The sequence below is a fragment of the Malurus melanocephalus genome, unplaced genomic scaffold (assembly GCF_030028575.1).
Source record: "Malurus melanocephalus ecotype Western Australia unplaced genomic scaffold, MMel_1.1 scaffold_31, whole genome shotgun sequence".
Taxonomy (NCBI): Eukaryota; Metazoa; Chordata; class Aves; order Passeriformes; family Maluridae; genus Malurus; species Malurus melanocephalus.
In genome coordinates, this window is record NW_026623263.1 from 1,590,502 (window position 1) to 1,610,362 (window position 19,861).

Genomic DNA, 19,861 nt, shown 5'->3' on the forward strand with positions numbered 1-19,861 from the left:
GTTGGCTTACTTGTTTTGATTCACATGTATAGGAACACATTCGGGGAAAAGGAAAAGTAGATATTTGTGGTCACAATGGTGCAAAATTAAGAGTTTGCAGTAAAAACTCTGGTTTGTCTTAGAACTGCACATGTTTATATRAAAAAAGTATTTTTAGAGGAAAATCACGTTGCCCCAAGTACTGGCTAACGTTCATATCTGAGTGAGCACAAGGCACCTCCCTTGGCCAGGTGGCAGTGCTTTACCTAATACAGCCAAGGATATTATTTGCCTTGTGTGCTGCAAGAGCATGCTGCTGACTCATGTTCGACTCTGCACCAGGAGCCCAGGTCCTCCTCTGCCAAGCTGCTTTCCAGGCCCCAGTCAGTAGCYCAGTACCTCAGGTACAGGACTTTGCATCTCCCTCTTGGATTTCATAATGTTCTCACCAGGCCATTTCTCCAGCCTGTCAAGGTTTCTCTGGATGGTTGCACACCAGCCTGGTGTGTTAGACATTCCTCCCAATCTGTAAATTTGCTGCAGGTACATTCTTCCCCTCACTCAGGTTATTGGTGAAGATGTTAAATAATGCTGGACCCAGGATGAATGCCTAGTGTGCATTGCTTGTGACTGACCTCCAGCTCTTCATAGCTTGGAAGGTTTTTCAGGGCAGACTTTTGAGCCACAGCTACAAATTTTAYCCAAGCCTAGATTTCTCGTGTTGCCTGCATACCAGGTGCATATTCCATATTGTCCTCCACTGTTTTCCACTACGATTTCTGCAAATACAGGAAAGACATTGATAAGCTGGAGTGAGACCCAAGTAGAGCCTCTGGAATGATGAGAACTGCAACACATGTGTATGAGGAGGTGTTCCAATATCCAACCTAAACCTCTCCTTACACAGTTCCATGCCATTCCCTCTGGTCCTGCTGTGGTAACCAGAGAAGAGATCAGTGCCTGCTCCTCCTCTTCCCCTCACAAGAAAGTTATAACTGCAATGAGGTCCCCCCATYAATTTCTTCTCCAGACTGAACAAACCAAGTGACCTCAGCCACTCCTCATGTGACTTCCCCTCAGGGCCATTCAYCATTTTGTCACCCTCTTTGGACACACATCCTGCAAGGCTTTACATCCTTGCGTTGTGGCACCCAWAACGGGTTAAAGCACTGGAGGTGAGGCCACATCAGCACAGAGTAGAGATAGTGCTTTTGCTTTTAAGATGTTAAAAACAGGGTTCTTTTTTTCCTATAAGAGAAAAAAGTTTGAGAGAATTTGAGAGAAGAGAACCTTAAAAAGAAGCCTAAGTGGAAAATTATGGTGACTCATGGAAATATAGTCGTTGCATATCATCACCTGAAATGTCATCCACTGCACCCTCGGCTACATGGTTTCTGGAGAGAGAAAATGATTTCCAGTAGGGCTTAATCCCCCCATCTTAAAATGAGATCAGTCCTTCTCTGGAGATGCCAGACCTTCTGTCAAGAAGAGGGCAGATTGAACATTTAGCTATGTCTTGCTCTGTTATGTTTAGCTTAATTTAAGTAGATTAATACCACCCACACTAGCAGGTGTTAACATTGCTTCTCTAAAAACCTGCAGATTGGAAACTACTAATACACTGAATTGATCAAAAAGATGTTAAAAAAWTTGCCCTGAGGTGTTTTGGTGGTAATTTCTGCCTTTGTCATTTTATTTGAAGCATGGCCTGACAGTGATTCATCTCGCAGCTTGGACTGGAAATCTGGATATAATGCGAAARTTAGTTAAAGCAGGTGCTGATCAAAAGGCTAGGAATGAGGTTTGTTGATGACAAATTTTTACCAACCCTAAACATGTTTATGTTGGAAAAAAATCAAACATTCTTACAGACTGACTTATCATTTTTCAGGAAGGAATGAATGTACTGCACTTTGCAGCTCAGAACAACAGCGTTAAAATAGTTGATTATTTTCTCCAAGATCTTCATCTGAATGACTTGAACAAACCTGATGGGGTACAGTGAGTTGCTGTTTCTTTGATGTAATGAGGCTTTTGTTTTGAGGGAAATCCTGACTTGGGGAATTTTAATGAATTATTTATGGACCGTTACATATGCTTTGACTTACTGCCTTAGACACTGAGAAACAGGTAAAAGAAACAGCCAGACAAGCACTTATGGGAAATGCCTTTCCTCCCTCTTTGGCTATTTCAGTGGGACTGCAGACACCTCTCCTCTGCTGTTCTTGCTTTTCCTTCATGTGGTGCTCAGTTGTGGTGAGGCAGTGGGACGCAGAGGAGGTTGGGTTCCGTCCACAGTGGATTCCTTTTTTCCTGCTCTTTATTTCTTACTATTTTCCTCTGCTCCAGAAAGCTTCGTCCATGGGCTGTGGTCACCCTGTGGGTGTACCTTCCCCTGTGTCTCCTCCTGTATCTCCTCCTGTGTCTCCCCTTGTGCATTCTCCCCACAGCAGTGACCAGCCTTTCTCAAATACATTTTCACAGAGGCATCATTTGCTCCTCAGATGCRTGAAGTGCCTGGCCATGTTTCATCAAGGTAGAATATAGAGCTGCATGCAGGCATCCTACAGAGGTGTGCTGACTCGCCAGCAGTGCTTTTTCCTCAGTTTTTCTGTGGTTTTATTTTTTCATCCCACAGTGTTCGGATCTTGTTTAATCATTACATAATTAAGTAAGATATTTTATCTTTTCCTTTTATCAGGAAAACTTATTCGTATGAGATCTGACACCAAAAGAAAAAAGTCTCCCCTATTTTTTTCTGAGATTCTTGAATTTTGTGGACCCAATGGCACAAAATTCTGAGTTCTTTTTACACACGACATCTGACAAAACAGAGTTAATTTAACTAAACATATCTTTGATATTTTAGGCCTTGGGAAAGGAAAGGCAGGGAAGCATCTTCTTTTTGTTGAGGTTGCATCATGGTTCTGTATTAGTTGTCTGCATTTTTTTCCTAGACATTTATACAGGCCACTGTCAGGTATGATATGAAACCATTTTTAAGCTAGCTGGTTTTATGCCTCACTAACTGAACAGTGGTAAGGTTTTGTGTCAAGATAACTTTCTGCAGTTGAGTTTTTAAACGGTTTGTAAAGTTCTGTTAGTTTTAACACCATCAAAAACCCCCACAATATACAGTGCTAAACTCAACCTTCCTGGATCAAACTTCTGAGATCAAACTTCTGATCTGTGCTTGCAGAATTTGACTCAAACAAATCACCCAACAGAAATAAATCTTGCAATTTCTTTGTTGCCTGTTTCTAAGCATCCTCAGACCTTTAATGACACAGTTATTTTGCTAAATATTTTCATACTGAGAAAAGACAGGATTAAAATATTTTGAGTGTATTTTCTACTTTTTTACTATTTCTAAACAGCTTTCATATGTTTTATTCAGGGTATGTAAGACGTAGGATCTGTTTATTAACACTAAGTATATTTTTAATTATCTTCTATATATCTACTGTTTTGTTAATCTCCTTATATATGATATATAAATTTTTATGTAGAATATACACATACACATACGCATTCCAAATATCTATTAACTAGAAGTACTTCTACTTTTCTGTAACACTATGTTTCTTTCCATAATTTTTTTCTAGAAAGGTAAAAAGCCATTTCTTCTGGCCTCTGAAAAAGGCCATGTTGACATGATAAACAATTTGATTGCTCTGAAGCTATTTACATCTGAAAAGGATAAGGTAAATAGTTATTTTTCACAGAAGTACAACTACAAATGTGCTTATGAAAGGTAATTTTATTTCACTGTAGWTATTACACAGCCAGAATATCTGAGTGTGCTGATGTTATAGTGCTGGTAGTGATATCTGGGACCAACAAACATAAAAGGATGGTGATTTTTTTAGTGATAAAGGGGAGACAGTGGCATGATTGCCAGGAGACTTATCCACACACATTAATAATTCATGCAAAGCAAGACTAGCATATGCTGTCTGTTGAGAGAAGTGGAAAAGCCTGGTGATGAAGGTGTCAGCCTCTGTACTGGGAGATCATATTTCCCAGTGTTTCACTCTGCTTGGCTGTGTCTGTGTGTCACTGCTAAGTCCTGCATGACCAGTTTTTCAAAGGTGTTTAAATATTTCAGGATGCAAATAAACTCCTATTTTTTTTTTCAGAGGCATCTTAACACTTCAATCTGATTGAGTTTGCTCTAACACTGTACTTTAAAATATATTAGTAATTTTCAAAGTCTTTCCTTAAATTTATTTCCTCCTTACTTAACTATTTCTGGAACAAGCAAGTTGGTATTTCTCTGCGTCTGAGGCGTTGCAGGGAGAAATACATTAAAAATTGTGAAATTGTCAGATACTGCATTTACAAAACCACATAAGTAAGCATTCAGGAAGTGATGTTGGGTTTTTTGATATTCTGGTAATATTTTAARAGCTGCAGTGCCACCCAAAGCTCTGCTGTGCCAAGCAGTTTATTAGCAGTTGAAAGGTAGTGCTGTCCCAGACATCAAGCAGGTTAGAGGTGTAAACAGCAACAATGGGAGGTAGATGCTGGGGTACTGCAAATTAGGTAAGAAGCCAGGATGGAAACTCATTTCCGGGGTCACTAAACCCAACCACACTGTAACCATCACTGTTAAAAAGGATTCCCACTTTTTCCCACTCAATGCTGTGAATGAAAAACTGTTCTAGACTCTCATTTTTCTGAGGATTAGAGTTTTTCTCCTAAGTTTTTAGCCATTTTTATACTATTTGGTATGCTAGCATTTTCTATTAGTTCAAAACCTGCTGGTCTTCCTGAGGTTGCTCTTTGTTTTTATTTGCTCAGTGTTGTGGTTTTTTGGTTTTGGTTTTATTTCCGTTTTGTGTTTCTTAATTGGCTGGAAAGAAATTGCACTGAATTGCACTGATGGTGACAGATTGAAGATTACAATGTTGATTCAAAGCTATGACAAATTTCTATATGCTGACCTGGGTTTTTAAAATCTATAAATCAGTGGTCTTGGGGGTTTGGTGTAGCACCCATCCTTGGGGGAATTGGTGCCTGAAGTTTTCTTCTGATAAATTCGTTAGCAGTTAGAATTTCAGGTCTTTTTTCTGTATACACTGAAGTTTTCAGACTACTGACTAGATCAGCAATGTTTGCATACTTGTGAAAAGGCCCTTTGCAGATTAGACTGAACCTTGGAACATRCTGTGTGGAGCTGTCTCCTTTTCCTTGTACGTAAAAGAGACTTGTAGGTAGAAAAACAAAGGCTTTGTGTTGGTTTTACTTAATGTCTTTGTCTGGGTTTTAAAATATATTATTTGACATTTTAATTTCAAGGAAGGAAACACAGCATTGCATTTGGCAGCCAAAAATGGTCACAGTGAAGTTGTAGAAATTCTGCTTGAACAGTGGGAGGAAATAAATGACCTCAATCAGGTATGTACACTGAAACTACTGAAAGAAATAAAGTTAGAGATATGAATAATTTTCTAAAAAATAAATTTGAAACTAATAGATGTGGCACTGAGTAGACTTCATTAATTTTGCTTGTTTCCTAGTAAGTTCACATTCTGTTTTCTTGTTCCTTGTCCGATAAATTAACCTCCATTAACCCCTTCAGTGTCTCTTGCTCTGTCCTTTATTCCTCACATCCTCCCCTCCATTTGGCATGCCCTTGCATAGCTACTGGTAGAAGAAAACAGACAAAAGCCTTAACCTCCCTTGCTTTCTGTCACCCAGCATTTTTAGCCATGTGATCCCATTCCTTTTAAGCCAGTGTTCATCTCACTTTGAACACTTCTGATGCTTTTCAGTCTATTCACTGTGACAGTTCCACTCACGTACCAACCACWTACCATCACAGGCACCTCAGCAAAGGGGTCTCAGATTTGTATCTTCTCCATCTGAACTCGGATGCTTGCACGGAACTGGCTGCAGACACTCCCTATCCAGTTTTGCTTTCCTGGATTAGTGCTGGTGACCTCAGCCAGCATAATCATTGWTTGCATATTAGCTGTGAAGGTTGAGTTAATATATTTGTGAGCTTTGTTTTAAGACTTGAACAAGCAGTGGAGGAAGGAAATGCACACTAACTGCTCATCTCAGCGTTCTTGCTTTGCAAAGGGTTCTTGTCCMTTTGGTTCCTTCTGTAGGGCAGCTGGAACAAACTGGGCAAGGTCATTTCCTTTGTTGTGGTCCGGCATGCTCACTGCGGGAACCTGCCATGTGGCTGATGATTTATTCTGCTGGGCCAGTGGGCAAAATGAGTAACTCCTACCCAAGGCCTCCTCTTCCTTTTTCAGCAGCAGATTGATGAGTTGAGAAGTTCCCTCTTATCCAGCTTGTCTGCTATTTTCAGCTGTTCCAGTTGTGAGGCACATGAGCCTTTTTGAAAAGTGGAGCCCTCGTGTTTCCAAGCCTTGCCTAAGAATGTTGCTTCTGCGCACAAAGCTTGTTCTGCTTGTGCCCCTCTCTTGGTGTGGCTGTCAGTGAGACCTTGTCATCCAGATGACAAGGTGTTCTTGTCTGGTCATGAACAGATGTCTCTTTCCATAGTATGAGCAAAGTACTAAAATATACTGATTTTACCAGACTAATGGTGTCAGGATTTTAAACAAAGAATAATCAGGACTTTGATTCTTTGTCATTGATTCTTTTGTGATTGTTGAAACACCAGAGTAGCTTGCATTAAACCTTTATGTATTTTAGGTGCTGAGAAGCAGGAATTAGATCATGGTGCACCTGATGTAACCTATTATGGAGACTTGCTGTGGAGACATGGAGACTCTTTCAATGTGAAAAGATTTGAAATAAATATGAAATAGGATTATTTCTGCTAAAAGTTCTCCTTATAACTASCACTTGAGGTTGAAAATTTGTTAGAAATCCACTGAAATTGTTGTACTGACAGAAATTGGTACTTACTGCATGTACTAGCATCTAGAGGTATTGCCTGCTGCTGAATGGCAGCAATCACTGCTCACCGCCCTTCTCTGTGTGCCTCTTGCTAGCAGTCTTCTTTGAAAACAGCATGATTAATATTTATTATATAATTTTCTCTATTGCAGACCTTACTGTACATCTGTCCAGATAAACATCCTGTCTCACTTAACAGTTATGAGTTGCCATGTCCTTCAAGAGTTAATTTAGGAGCATTCAGGTTGTGTTCTCTTGGGACCCTCTCCCTGTTTTTCTTGAGCTGGATGAGCCTGGTGGAGCCCACCAGAGGTGTTTTGTGTCTCAGTCTTAGATTGGAACAGACATTTATTTTGTCTCTTTTGGTCTAGAATGGAGAAACTCCATTTTATTTGGCTGTTAAAGGAGGTCATGAAAAATGTGCTGAACTCTTACTGGAGGCAGGGAGTGACATCAATGTTTTCACAAAGGTACGTACACAGTATCCTTCCTAGTGGGACGTACTAGACTGTAGGAAGGACCTTATATTCTCTTTTCCCTGKTTTCTAACTAAAGATACTTGCTTGGTAAGTTTTTATGAAATGAGGAAAGACCAAAAAAACAGAACAGGGAATGTAGGGAGTACTAAGAGTGAAACCAATGTGGAAGAAAAATAGGAAGAAAGAAAATTAGATTTATTTGATGGAGTGCTGTGGTGGAGCTTTGTGTTTCCTGTATGCCCAATTATACAACATATGACAAGAGAATGTAGCTAGCTAGGGTAACTGAAAATCCTATTTTTTGGCAGCCTGTGTGACTGATCTGATGACAAGCTTGTTCTCCACATCTAGTTCTTAAACTTCAATCCAACTCCTATCTGCTGAATGGCCTTGGCTAGCCTGCTGCAAGAAGTTTATGATCCCAGCAGACCGAGAACTTGTATTTTTAAGCAGAATTATTTTGTATAAAGATTTCCATTGATTTTTATAAATTTATTTTCTCTTGGTTTATGTATATTTATGTTTCTATTGATTAATTAACTAACAGACTAGGAGACATGTTGGCATTGTTGTTGTCCATGGCACAGTATAGATGATGATGCTGATCTGTCTCTTTCTTAAGAGAATTTGACCAGGGCTATAGGATATTGGGTGTTCTTTAGTACATTTGTTGTGATGTAGTAAAAGTGGGAATTTCCTTCACTGTTGACAAAAACATAATGCTAAGTGCTGATCCACTTAATTTTGTACTGTTTTCTCAAAGTGTTTTTTTGGTGGAAGGGATAACAACACAAATTTAAATGGAAGATTATCCTATATTTATAGCTCTCTTTAATACTGGCTTTTTTTTCCAGGAATGAAAATGTAAGTTTTTGTTGTCTATCAAAAATTTTCTTTCAGAACAATAGCAATGCTTTGCAGGTTGCAATTCAGAATGGGCATCTATCCTTGGTTACTTTTCTTATTGATAAGGATATTGACCTGGTTCCTAAACCCGAGGTGAGTGTTTGTCAGAATAATTCTTCTGCTGCTGCTCAGCCTGTCCTGTCTTTCCTTGGGAATTCAGACAGCTGAGTGAGATTCAGTAGYTCCTTGATTTTTTTTCCTGTGCACATTATTACTTGGATTGTTGCTGATTACTTGTTGCTTATTAGCAGCATGCACAGACCAACAGAGCCAAGGTGCTGCTGCCAACCCAGTGAGTGCCTGAGCAGGCTGGTGCACTGCAGAGGAGACATGGCCAGGCTAAGCCAAGGGCCAGGCATTTGGAGAAGGGGAGCAAAGTATCCTGCTGGAGCTTAGCAGTAGTTGGGGAAAGAGTCAACACTCGTAACTGATTTTGAATAAAGATAACTAAACTTTACATACACATAAACACTTCAGTGCTTTCACCCTCTGCAGTGAAATGCACTCTCAGTGCCTTCAAAATCTGCATGCCAAAATCTGTTTTGGGATTAGAAAAGAAGAAGGTATTTATATTATCCAAATCCTCTCTTAGTTTAGATATTACAGATATTTGCGATTTTCTATGAATAAGAAATTATTTTCCACTTCTGCAGTACAGGATGAATATAGAATCTGGACTTCATGATTTATGCCATGATCACTGGCCTGTTGCAGAAAGTTATCAAGCAATAACAATTTATGATGTGCTTGAAATGATTTAAAGGTCAGGCAGTTGTTCCTGCTTGTTTTCACTGGTTTTCTGTAGCAGAAGGAACTCATAAAATTGTAACTTACATTTTGAAAATATTTCCAGGACAATGTTGCATAACAGCGTGCTTTATTTTTCTGAAGAAATGGCTATGTTTTATAAAGCCACTGAACTGGTGCCTGGCACCCATGAATGGTACTGATATGGGATTATTATTCAGCTGTATTTCACAAGAAGCTGAACAGTCMCAGGTTCAACATGCAAAGTGGTCTTACCAAATGTGGATTTTGACTGGCGTTGGATCTGTGCCCCAGTTACTTTAATGAATAATTGCTCACATAAACACCCTGAATTTCTTATTATCTCTAATTTGCTCCTTATGAATATGACGGCAGGTCAGTGTAGTAGGAAAAACATTTCCAGCAGTAACAGGTGACAAGAGTTTGTTCCTGGAAAGTAGGTTTCAACATCTGTTTACTGAATACAGAATGAGTCTGCCTCCAGGCTATTCAGGCAAGGGCAAAGCCACTTTTCTGAGGCAGCAGAAATCCTAATCCTTCTGTTGTCAGGACAGCAGCATAACCCAGGCAGGAACACTAAAGAGGAGTGTCTTGCCGCATTCCTAAGTGGTGGCACATTGATGCACACCCCATTCACTCAGCATTTCTGGTCTTCTCAGCTGTTTACCTGCTGCTGTGGGTGTTGCAGGACTAGGCTGCCACCTCTGGTATATCTCCACACATCCAGGTTTGATTTCTRCAGCCTTGAATCTCTGCTAAAGCATGTCACCTTCACAAAGGGGAGGGCTTCAATAAGAACCTCTTGTTTGCAYGAACTTGTAATAATATACCCAAGCATAATAATTTATTATTTTCCTTCTACAGCAGAAGAATTCCCCTCTCCATTTAGCAATCATCAGTAATAATCTACTGGTAGTGAAAAGCCTTTTGGATGCCAATCATGACATAAACTCCTTAAATCACGTAAGAAAACCTGGGAATTAATACAACTTCATTGGTAAAAGGGAGATTACATGAGTTTTGCATGAATTTTTTTTTCCTTACAAGCACAAAAAAATTAGGAAGGAAGAGGCAGTTCCCTCCTTATCTTTTTGTGTGTGTGTACATATGTATTAGTCACTGGTACATGTTGTGCTAATATTGTTTGAACAAGGTAAGAATAGCACAGTGCTGTATACTCAGAAAATGTGTGGGTAATGAGTTCGAGTCTTATGGTTCACGTGTAATAAAAGACAGAAATGACTCATTGGTATTGACTTCAGAGGGAAGCCCAGTGCAGAGTGTCATTTGGTTGGAAAGAAGTTAATTTCTCCTTAAAGCAACCGGTGTGGTGTGTTTTAGATCTGTGACAAAAAACTGTTCTCCTAAAACACTGGTGTTAAAGCTGTTACTGAAMAGTGCTTACACAGCATCAAGGCCTTSTCTGTTTCACACTCTCTGCYCCCAGCTAAATGGAGCACTGGGGTGCTCAGGGAGCTGGGAGRGGACACAGCAGAGCAGAGCTGAGCAGCACAGCAACACTGAATGACAAAGTGTGCAATCATTGAGCGTGTTCAGTTGTTAGCTGAAAGGATGGTGGTTAAAGGCCATCCAGGGACACCTACACCTGTCTTCCTCAGATTTACCAGGATTCTTTGGCCTTGCTTGGTATCAGTGGTCTTTGGAGGCCTGGTTAGTTGTTGGCCAGTTTCCTGTAGATCAGACCAGTTCATGGTAAATCACATCCACCCCTGACCTATGCTGTATTTACTTCAGTGCTATCATGCTTGATCCCTTTTTGCTGTACAAAACCTCCTACAATTATTAATGACCCTTTTCTGCTTTTGCTGTGCTGTGTATCATGTTGTATTGCTTTGCCTGTAGAGAGAYGATAAAAGATCTGGCTTGTGCCTGATGTGGCATTTTTGGGCCCTACAGTGCTGCTATCTGTGTACTCAGGGAACCATCTCATGGAAAAAATCAACAGTTACACCATATCCTTTTCCTCCTTGAAGAGGTACTTTGCTGAGAGAGGAATAAATGGCACTTCCCCCTTCTTCTCCTTCAAGGTCATCTCTCCCACCTTCTTGTAACAATACTCTTTTCCTTGAATATCCCGTGTAAACAGTATTCAAACTAGTGTGCGCTGTGAGCATGGTTYTGATTATTGTTCATAACATTAAACAACTAATTGGGAATGACACACAGCGATTCACCTGGAGGCAGTTGATTCTCAGGTGGCATCGTGTGTGGCAGGAATTGGCCACATGCCTGGGGCTGTTACTGTCTCAAATAGTTTGGGATTTCACACCTTAGCAGGAATGTAGTTCCAACTAATTCATACACCATCTGAAGGAGGGGGGGCCTTGCTTGTGCTCAAGAAACACAGGGATTTCTAAAGCTGTGTTGGGCCTGGTCCTTGCCCACTGAGCTGCCATCCAGTGCCCTCAAAAGAGAACCAGGGTTCCCCATCAACGAGCACACAAAGTGGTACTAGGAAGGTCTCCTGCTCTAAAGACACCCATAGACAGTGAAAAGGTCACTTATTCGGAGGTGCCATACACTGGCTTAACCGGAGACCCAGCCTCCAAATACCATAATTGTGCCTGAACTCAAGGAGAAATGCTGTGAGTGGATATTGATTTGGTTAGAAAGAGAAAGAGGAGCTCCACCTAAGGGGCAAAAGGGTAAAGATTCAAAAGAGGCAGCCTGGCCTGTAGCAGGACAGGAGAGCCAAAAGACAAGAATGACGACAGAGGCATCCCTGAGGTGTGCATCCCTAAGTGACCTCTTAGGCAGCAAGTGTTCATCCATCAGCAAGGTGAGCACGCTGCTACYTGACTGCCCCAGTGCTGGGAAGGTAGGGAAGCTCAGCTGCCAGGGGCCATCTCTAGGGACTAAGGGATTGACAGAGGGATCAGAACAGAGGCAAGCACTCATAAATCTCCGGAGAKACTCTTCCTGAGCATGAATGCAGAGCGTCTCCTCAAAGAAGATACTGTAGACCAGCAAGGCAAATAGACTACCACAGAAGGTATCCAATATGTGAGGGAGTGGTGGTAGAACTGGACTACAGTGATCTAGCCAACAACTAGGCCTCCAAAAATTTCAGTGACATCCACTGTCCATGGCCCATATGGCAGAATATTTTACAGATCTCACATACATTGGCCCCTGACCCTCACAGACTCCAATGGTCCAACTGTGCGCAGACTGGCCTGCTACCTGTGCCACTTCAAGGAGAATTTCTCTTCCCTCTCCCCATCAGCCCTCATCTCAGCTGCAGAAAGACTGTCCCAGCATGTCTGCCAAATCCCACTCTGGGCACTGTGGCTCCCTGTTGGRGAAATGCAGCCTGGTCTCCTCATAATGAGTAGGGGTGCTCCCCATGACAGTGACAAGTCTTGGAGAAATTTGTCATTCACCCCTTCCCATTGTTCATTTTATTGCTTGAGATCAATTTATACACATTTTTGTGGAAGACAGAGGATGTCATTTGTGGCTGGAGTAAAATGTAATGATAAGATTTTCTGCCACATAGAGAATTCTGTAAATTTCTTTAACACATCTTTTAGAAATGTTTTGTGCTTAGTCTCTAGCTTGCCTGAAGTTACATATAGTAGGTACATATGTATCCCAAAATTTCTGCAGATAAGAAAGTAGGGTGTATGCCAACTTGTTATTYATGGAAAATAAATTTAAGGTAAATATATGAGATCATGTGATCGTAGCATAAACTGCTAAATTAGCTGATGAGACTAATGTGRAACCCTGAGCCTGGTGTTTCTTGGTGTGTAAGATTTTAGTGTTTGATGTGCAAACCTTTAAATTAAGATCTAAAGGCCAGAAAAGTTCCCTAACCAGACCTACAGAATGTAAACTTGAAATGTCATAGAAGCACAGGCACAAAACATTAAACTTAAAAGGAGGTTGTGTCACAAGAAACATACTAAAGAACATTCCCAGATATGTAGGACTTCCACAAATGACTCCATGTCTTATTTGCTACTGCATTATACCCACAGATGTCTGGATTTTTTTATTCTAATTTCTATGGAAGAATAAATAAATACACATTTGGGTATATGTAGCTATGCAGAGACTACAAAACCTTCCTTTCAGACCCAAAGCTTTACTTGAAGCTGAATGTCCTTTTTGCTGCATTTCGTGTTATGGTGTGGTCTTGTTTAAAGGTTTTGTTTTGGGTATTTTTTTAATGTGTGTTAAGGTTCACTGAACCCATTATGGATCAGGTAGGCTTCTGCTATGCATCATCATTTTGTGGCAGGGCTGGCTAAAAAGCTCGGTTGTGGATGTGGCATAATGTACTGTTGAAAATTATGGATGTCCAGTTTTCTTGGCATGAATTTCATTAGAGAAAAGGTTACTTGAGAGGATAATATAGGTGTGGTTGGCAGCCACATGAAGCCCTCTGTCCAAAATACCTTGCTTTAAGCGGAAGTGAGAGAGTTTGTTAGTTTACAGTACATTAGAGGGCCATAAGAGCCACTGTCTCCTGAGCCAGATGGAACTTCTGCCTGGTTTTCCTGCAGAGATCCCATATGCTGTCTTGTCTGCCTGAAACAAAACTGGCAGATCACTCAAAAGTTAAATGTTTTTCCTCTGTTCAGTATTTTCTCACCAAGGTCACCTCTTGTTGTGAATCTATTTTAGATTCAGCCTGTGAGCATGCTGCTTCTAGGAGTGAGTTTGACTTGATTTGGTGTTTATTTGGTGTCTTTAATCCCAGAGGCAGGAAACTCCTCTACATCTGGCAGCTGATCTTGGCAATGTGGACTTGGTAGATGTGCTGCTGAAGTCAGGCTGYGATCTCAAGACTGTGGATAAGGTAAAAAGCATTCCTCGTACRTGGAAGGATGACATGATTTTATTTTTTGTTTTATAGCCTTCCTTACAGAGGTGCATAAAGCACATGTTGCCAGCTGTGTTAGCTGCTAAGTAAAGCTAATTACAAAGGAAGTGCCCTTTTAATACTGCTATACCTGTAGCTTACAGAGATSTGAAATGGTTTTGGTGAGGAGCTGTAAAACTTCCAAGCTCCATGGTTTGAAGGATAAACTCTGCTTCCAGAGACCTCTCATGGAAAAAAAAGGACTAGGTTTGCAGAGGGGAAAATGGCCCATGGCTGCTGTAACTGTGCAACTGCAGCCAGGCTCATTGCTAGGAGAGATGCAGCTTCACCAGTTGCAGTGAAGGAGAGTTTGCCCTTTAGTATTCCRGGTCACAGAGGAATCATGGTGACATTCCAGATCCATTCAGGTGGATACTTAAACCCTGAGATGATGTTTGGCCTGGAAGGATAGAGGAAAAATGGCGATGTCTGGAAGAAGTACCAAAGCAAATTCGCTGGGGAAGTGCATTTGAAAGGACAGAGTACCACACCCACTCTTTACAAGTTCTGCTAAATTACTGCAACATTGAGTGTCTCCTTGTACACTGTTACCACTTTTCTTGATTTTCTGTGTGGTTGAATTGATGGATTTGATATTTATTATGAGCACAGTCTAGCCTTTTAGTAACTTTAAGAAGTAACTTTCCTGCACAAAACTGTCCCTAGGAGAAGATGAGCTTTATGGACTAGGATTGTCTTGTTTTGCCCTAGCCTAATATGAGGCCCAGGGCTCTGAGTGTGGGGTGCATGGCTGATATGTTTTGGGAAGCTGAGGTAAGATGGTGCATTGCAGTTAAGCCTTTCCATTTAGAATCATGCCTACACTCACCTAAGAGCTGCAGTTCTTGTAGGGAACAACCCAGAACAAAAACTTGCCCACTTTAAACAGAACCTTAGCTAGTGGGAAATTTTTTCAATGTATTTGTATTCCAAGAGCCGACACAAAAAATTACTTATTGCCTATGATCTTAAGCATCTTACAAGTGTTTRTGTGAGATAGTGCCCTGGTATTACAGCAACACTGGCAGGGTTCAGACTTGTTATGAGATTCTGGCTCTGAGCCAGTACAAGTTGTGGTACAAGTTCTGCATTGGTTTTRTTTCTTGGAGTAGATTTTTCCTTGCTTATTTTTTGGATGACCCCTGAGACCATGCCACTGCTGGGAACATATGTGAGTACACTGCTTTTTKAACTGATTTGTGCTGAGATGCCAAAAATGTTACTGCCCTTGCTGAACAGCAGACAYGAAGAAGGGAAACCTGCTTTGATTGCACAGTGTTTTCCTGACCTCCATGCYCTGGCAGTAGAAGCCCTCCATCTCCAGAGAATGTCATGCATCTGCTCTCTTGGGAGCTCTTCCTTCATCCCAACTGCAGATAAAACTGTCTTTGGTTATGAGTGATAGTGCACAGAGAATTCYCTGTATGCAAGACTGCTGTGCTAAATGTGCATGCAGGATGGCAGCAGTGTCTGCACTGAGATACAGAAACTCTTTATCCACTCCCTCTGTAAAATGCAGAGCCCCCTCCATCGCTGAGCCCAAGGAGSTCTTGTGGTCTCTGGACTTTTCTCGTATAAAGTATGCCTATGCCTTAAAAGTTGAATGGAGTGTAAATTCCTTGGYTTCCAATGTGTTGCTTTTCTAAAAACAGGCTAATTAGAATGATCTTGAGTAGAGCCAGGAGCTAGAACTCAAAAGGTATGTATTAGGGAACTTTATTCTACCTGGAGAGCTGAAATACCTTGTAATTTAATTAATGAACCTTCTAATTAAGGGATTAGCTTCTTTTAGATCTAATTTTCTGAACGCTTCACATTTGTTACATGGAGAACACCCTGAATATTTAAATCCAAGGCAGTTGCACTCAGTGTAGATCTGCTGAAAATAGACAGTTGCAGAGAAAACCCTTTAGAGCCAATGTGATGCCTTTACATTGAAGTGCTAATAGGAGAGATGGGTTCAGGTAGACTGAGCAAACCTCTGCAGCTGGAATTAAAGCAATGTCTTTTAATAATTGTGACTCCCTCTATACCCATGAAACATCATACTATGGTTGTGCTCCTTTCAGTTGCCATGAGAAAGTCATTCTCTTTTCATTCTATAATCCACCTTCTCTTACCAACTAAAACAAGGAACAGGTTTGCCCTTAAAGCTGTAGATTTCCAAACTTACCAGCCAATCCGTCTGAAATGCTGGTAATAACCATGCTTTAATCATAGCATGGGAATGGACTGTATTTGTGGTCAGCTGACCACATCAGCCTGTGATGCCTGGGCTTACATGAACTTGGAAGCAGTGACTGGAGAGTGCAAGCTGGCATCAAGTATGCAGCAGCCTGAGGGCAGGTTTCTGAAAGCAGATGTACCTCACCAGAAATTCTTTAGTGGGGAGTTCAGTGTGGGAGAAAATTGACCACCTCTGCATTGATGGGATACAGCTCATGCAGAGAATGGTACTTTGATTGTAGCTTCCCAAAAGCCATAAAATTGTAGTAAATATCTTTTCCTGAAAAAAAAAAAGAAAAAAAAGAAAAAAAAATGGGGACGGGGCTCTGCAAACAGTTTCTATGTTTCTTCTGTGATAGAATTACCCAAGATAACGTTATTATTCATGGTCTTTGCTTTCAGCATGGAAAAACTGCACTAGCCGTGGCATCAAGGAGCCATCATGCTCTCATTGTAGATATGATCATTAAAGCAGAAAGGTATTATGCCATGAAACAGGTAAGAGGCATCTTTAATTGCACTCACCTCAGGGAAAACCTAATTCTGACTTTGAAGTGCCTTTTATCTGAGATGAATCCTTTTGGCAGGATGCAAGACTGGCCTTCATGAACTAAAGTTAGGATTGGGAACAGGAAAATGTCTAGCCCATCCGGGTTTTACTCCTGACTAGCTGTAAAACTGTAAGATCTTTTCAGATTTTCTTGCATTGTGCTCTACACATAAAGGGATGGAGAGAGATTCTAAGCCAAATCCAAACTGTGCCATCAGCATTAGAGCTGGGATAACATGGATCCATGTTACTTCCTGGATCCTTTGATACAGTAAAATCTGTGGCTGAAGAATAACAGTGTAGATGTCTGTAACTCCTTTGCTAGCAAGWCCTCAGCTACTTCAGCAGGAGCTCCCTCTTCTGTTCCTTCTGCATTAATTATAAAATAAAATCAATGAAATTGAAAATACCTCAGCAACAAGCTGAAGGATACAGCTTAGATTATCTGAATTTCTTACCTTTCCCTAGTTGTTACTGAAATAATAGATTGCATAGTGATGGGCTTCTCTGAAGTTAAAGGCTCTCTACAGGCTACAAGTAACTGCCATATCAATTTGTGTCTTCATTCTCACTCCTGCTTCCTGCTGAGTTAGCCAAGTGTACAAGCATACTGATCCTGTCCCAGAACACATACAGGAATTAGCCAGTTTTACCACCCTGCTCCTGCCCCGAGAGGTCAGATCCATGGCACTTAATGTTACAGGGCTGGTAAATCACAGGTCTAGATTAATTATTGCAAAAAATGCCTCCATGAACACTCTGTACTGTGCATTTGATTTGCACCAGGTCAGCTGGGGCTGTCAGGTCTGTTATTGTTTCTGTTTAAAGAGGAATTAGAAGTGGTCTGTTGCCATGACAAGTCTGACACCAGTAAGCCCACAGTGTTCTCAACCTCTTGCCATTGTTTACTGAATTTTCAATTACTGAACACTGTTTACTGAAGAAAAGGTGTTAAGCAGATGCTTTTCTGCAAAAGCACCATAAATATTGGGAAAAACAAACRTAAGTGTTTGTATCCTGTTGCCTGAAGCTGAGAGCGCAGCCCGTGGAACATCTTAATTCTTATGGCTGTGGAATGTGATGCAATTCAGGTGGTGTTACCATACAGGGAACTATGCATTCTGAACCATTGTTTTAAGGACTGTCTTTTTGTTACATTCAGCTGACTTACCATTTGTGACAAAGCATTAGCCACAAAAGGAAATGTCATGTATCTGAGAGGAAGGGCACATGATACTAAAGGGTGAGTGTCATCCCTCTGCCCTTTTTTCTACCCAAACCTTCCCCATCATTGGCTGGGTTTTACTGGATTTCAGGTCAGTGTTACTATCCCACCTTGACATTGCCTCAAAACACAATTAGCAGCAAAGAGAAGCTGTGCTGCTGCAAAAGGGTTTTTTTTTTTTTTTTTTGTTTTTTTTTTGTTTGCTTGAGTTTTTTTTCCTGTGGCTTTTAAAAAAAATTAATTATTTTAAAGTTCTTTTTATTAAAGTGTCACAAGAAAAGCATCTAATCAGAGAGACCCTGAAGCTGTCCTGTAGAAAGTCCTAATTTTTACCTTGCATGTGTCAGGAAATATGAAATAAAGCTTGCATCAGATGAATGGAATAAAACATATATGACAATGCTTAGTTACTCAGCTGAGACTTTGTTTTGCCTGTCTCTTGTAAGGCTAGGAAATAACCCTGCTGTATTTTTCTGAATTTAATTTGGAATGAAGCACTTTATGCATTTTAAAATGTGGCATACACCATTTACTATTTTGCTTAGTATCTGCTTTGTAACCCTCTATCAAATTCCCGAATAATTTTTTCCTTTTGAAGATTGATTTGAAACAGGACTAATACATAAACATAATGAAATACAGAAATAGATGGAGCTTACCTAGGAATGTTCCCTGGGCAGTGCTTAGCTAGGGCTGAAATCACTGATTGACATGGGTTTTTGCCAAGGTGCCCAAACAGGAGGCAACCCCACCGCTCCTGTTTCAGGTGAGCCAAGCATACAATAGCAACATCTCGTTTAACCTGGAGGGTAAAATCCACATGATTTTGGTTTCTGTCTGATTTTACTTATGCTAGAATACAACTGGATCCATGTTCAACACACATRTGCATAGTGGTGCATAGACACTTTGCTGAATGAGGCTTCCCATGATAAACCTGATGGCTGATGCTGCCAGCAAAGGATCTGGGAGTCCCCGCTTCTGCTAAGTGAAGTTACCTGACATAAACATGACATGTACAGAGCCAAACAGAACAGCAGTGCTGGCACAATAGTTACTTTGCTGATAGTAACAAGGCTGTTACTTTGCTTTTGTGTATCAAATACCAGAAAAAGTGGCTAATTTTGCAATTAACTTGGTAACACACAACAGACACAGAARCTCTTTGTTTCAGTTCGGTTTCTATGAACCACACCCAATTTCCTTACAGCTGGCACTAAGCAAATCATCTGTCAGTAGTTACACCTGGCTGTACAGGACTCTGCTCACTGAGYAAAGGTTCCCAGTTCTGGTACAAAATGTATCATCTGTTTTCTTTTTCATACACAGCTAGCTCAGAGTGCTCGTGGGCCAGACTTCAGTGTGTCCTTCAAACAAGATCACAGTATAGAGACCAAGCAAATCCGTTCCTCCCTTTGGAATCTAGCATATAACCAGTTAAAACCCCGTGAATGGAAAAAAATGGCCATGTTCTGGAAGTTCACGGATGAACAAATTAAGGCTATCGAAGAACAGTGGACAGGTAACAGTATCTGAATAGCCAGACATAATATATAGGATAAAAAAAGGCCATGAGGCAGTGTGCTTTTTAAACTATSTGAGCATCACATAGTGAAGGGGTACAAACCTTGTCCCTGGCTTCTGGTAAGCAGTGCTGTAGCAGTACAGGACACTTCTACTCTCCTTCCTGGCCTGAAGGARCCATCCTCTTTGTAGATCAAAACTAGAAGCCATTACCATCATAGAAGGATCTTGTAGGTCATGCTGCAAGTGAGGACCTGGGGAACCTCATGATACACAAAAGTCTTGCTCATGCTCTGTCTGCACAGCTGCCATGAMAAAGGAGTTTCTGGTTTCAGGCCTCTCAAGTGCTGGGAAAACAATACTTCTACAGCACATGCTCTACTTGTTACTACTACTCCAGGGTGTATTTCCACAGCTTTGGAAAAAAYGAAAGG

General features: G+C 40.8%; 1 protein-coding gene across 4 annotated transcripts in view; it reads left to right on the forward strand.

The window, feature by feature from the left end:
- The window catches only part of ANKDD1B (ankyrin repeat and death domain containing 1B), a 30,198-nt gene that overhangs the window by 8,377 nt on the left and 1,960 nt on the right, over nucleotides 1-19,861 (forward strand). For 3 of the 4 annotated variants that reach the window (XM_057363823.1, XM_057363821.1, XM_057363824.1), the window contains exons 4-13: nucleotides 1,682-1,780; nucleotides 1,871-1,975; nucleotides 3,585-3,683; nucleotides 5,281-5,379; nucleotides 7,230-7,328; nucleotides 8,238-8,336; nucleotides 9,876-9,974; nucleotides 13,741-13,839; nucleotides 16,531-16,626; nucleotides 19,233-19,425. In XM_057363823.1, coding sequence (XP_057219806.1) covers nucleotides 1,682-1,780; nucleotides 1,871-1,975; nucleotides 3,585-3,683; nucleotides 5,281-5,379; nucleotides 7,230-7,328; nucleotides 8,238-8,336; nucleotides 9,876-9,974; nucleotides 13,741-13,839; nucleotides 16,531-16,626; nucleotides 19,233-19,425 — 1,087 coding nt within the window. The remainder of the gene's footprint in view (nucleotides 1-1,681; nucleotides 1,781-1,870; nucleotides 1,976-3,584; nucleotides 3,684-5,280; nucleotides 5,380-7,229; nucleotides 7,329-8,237; nucleotides 8,337-9,875; nucleotides 9,975-13,740; nucleotides 13,840-16,530; nucleotides 16,627-19,232; nucleotides 19,426-19,861) is intronic. The other variant, XM_057363822.1, reaches the window with a different exon arrangement.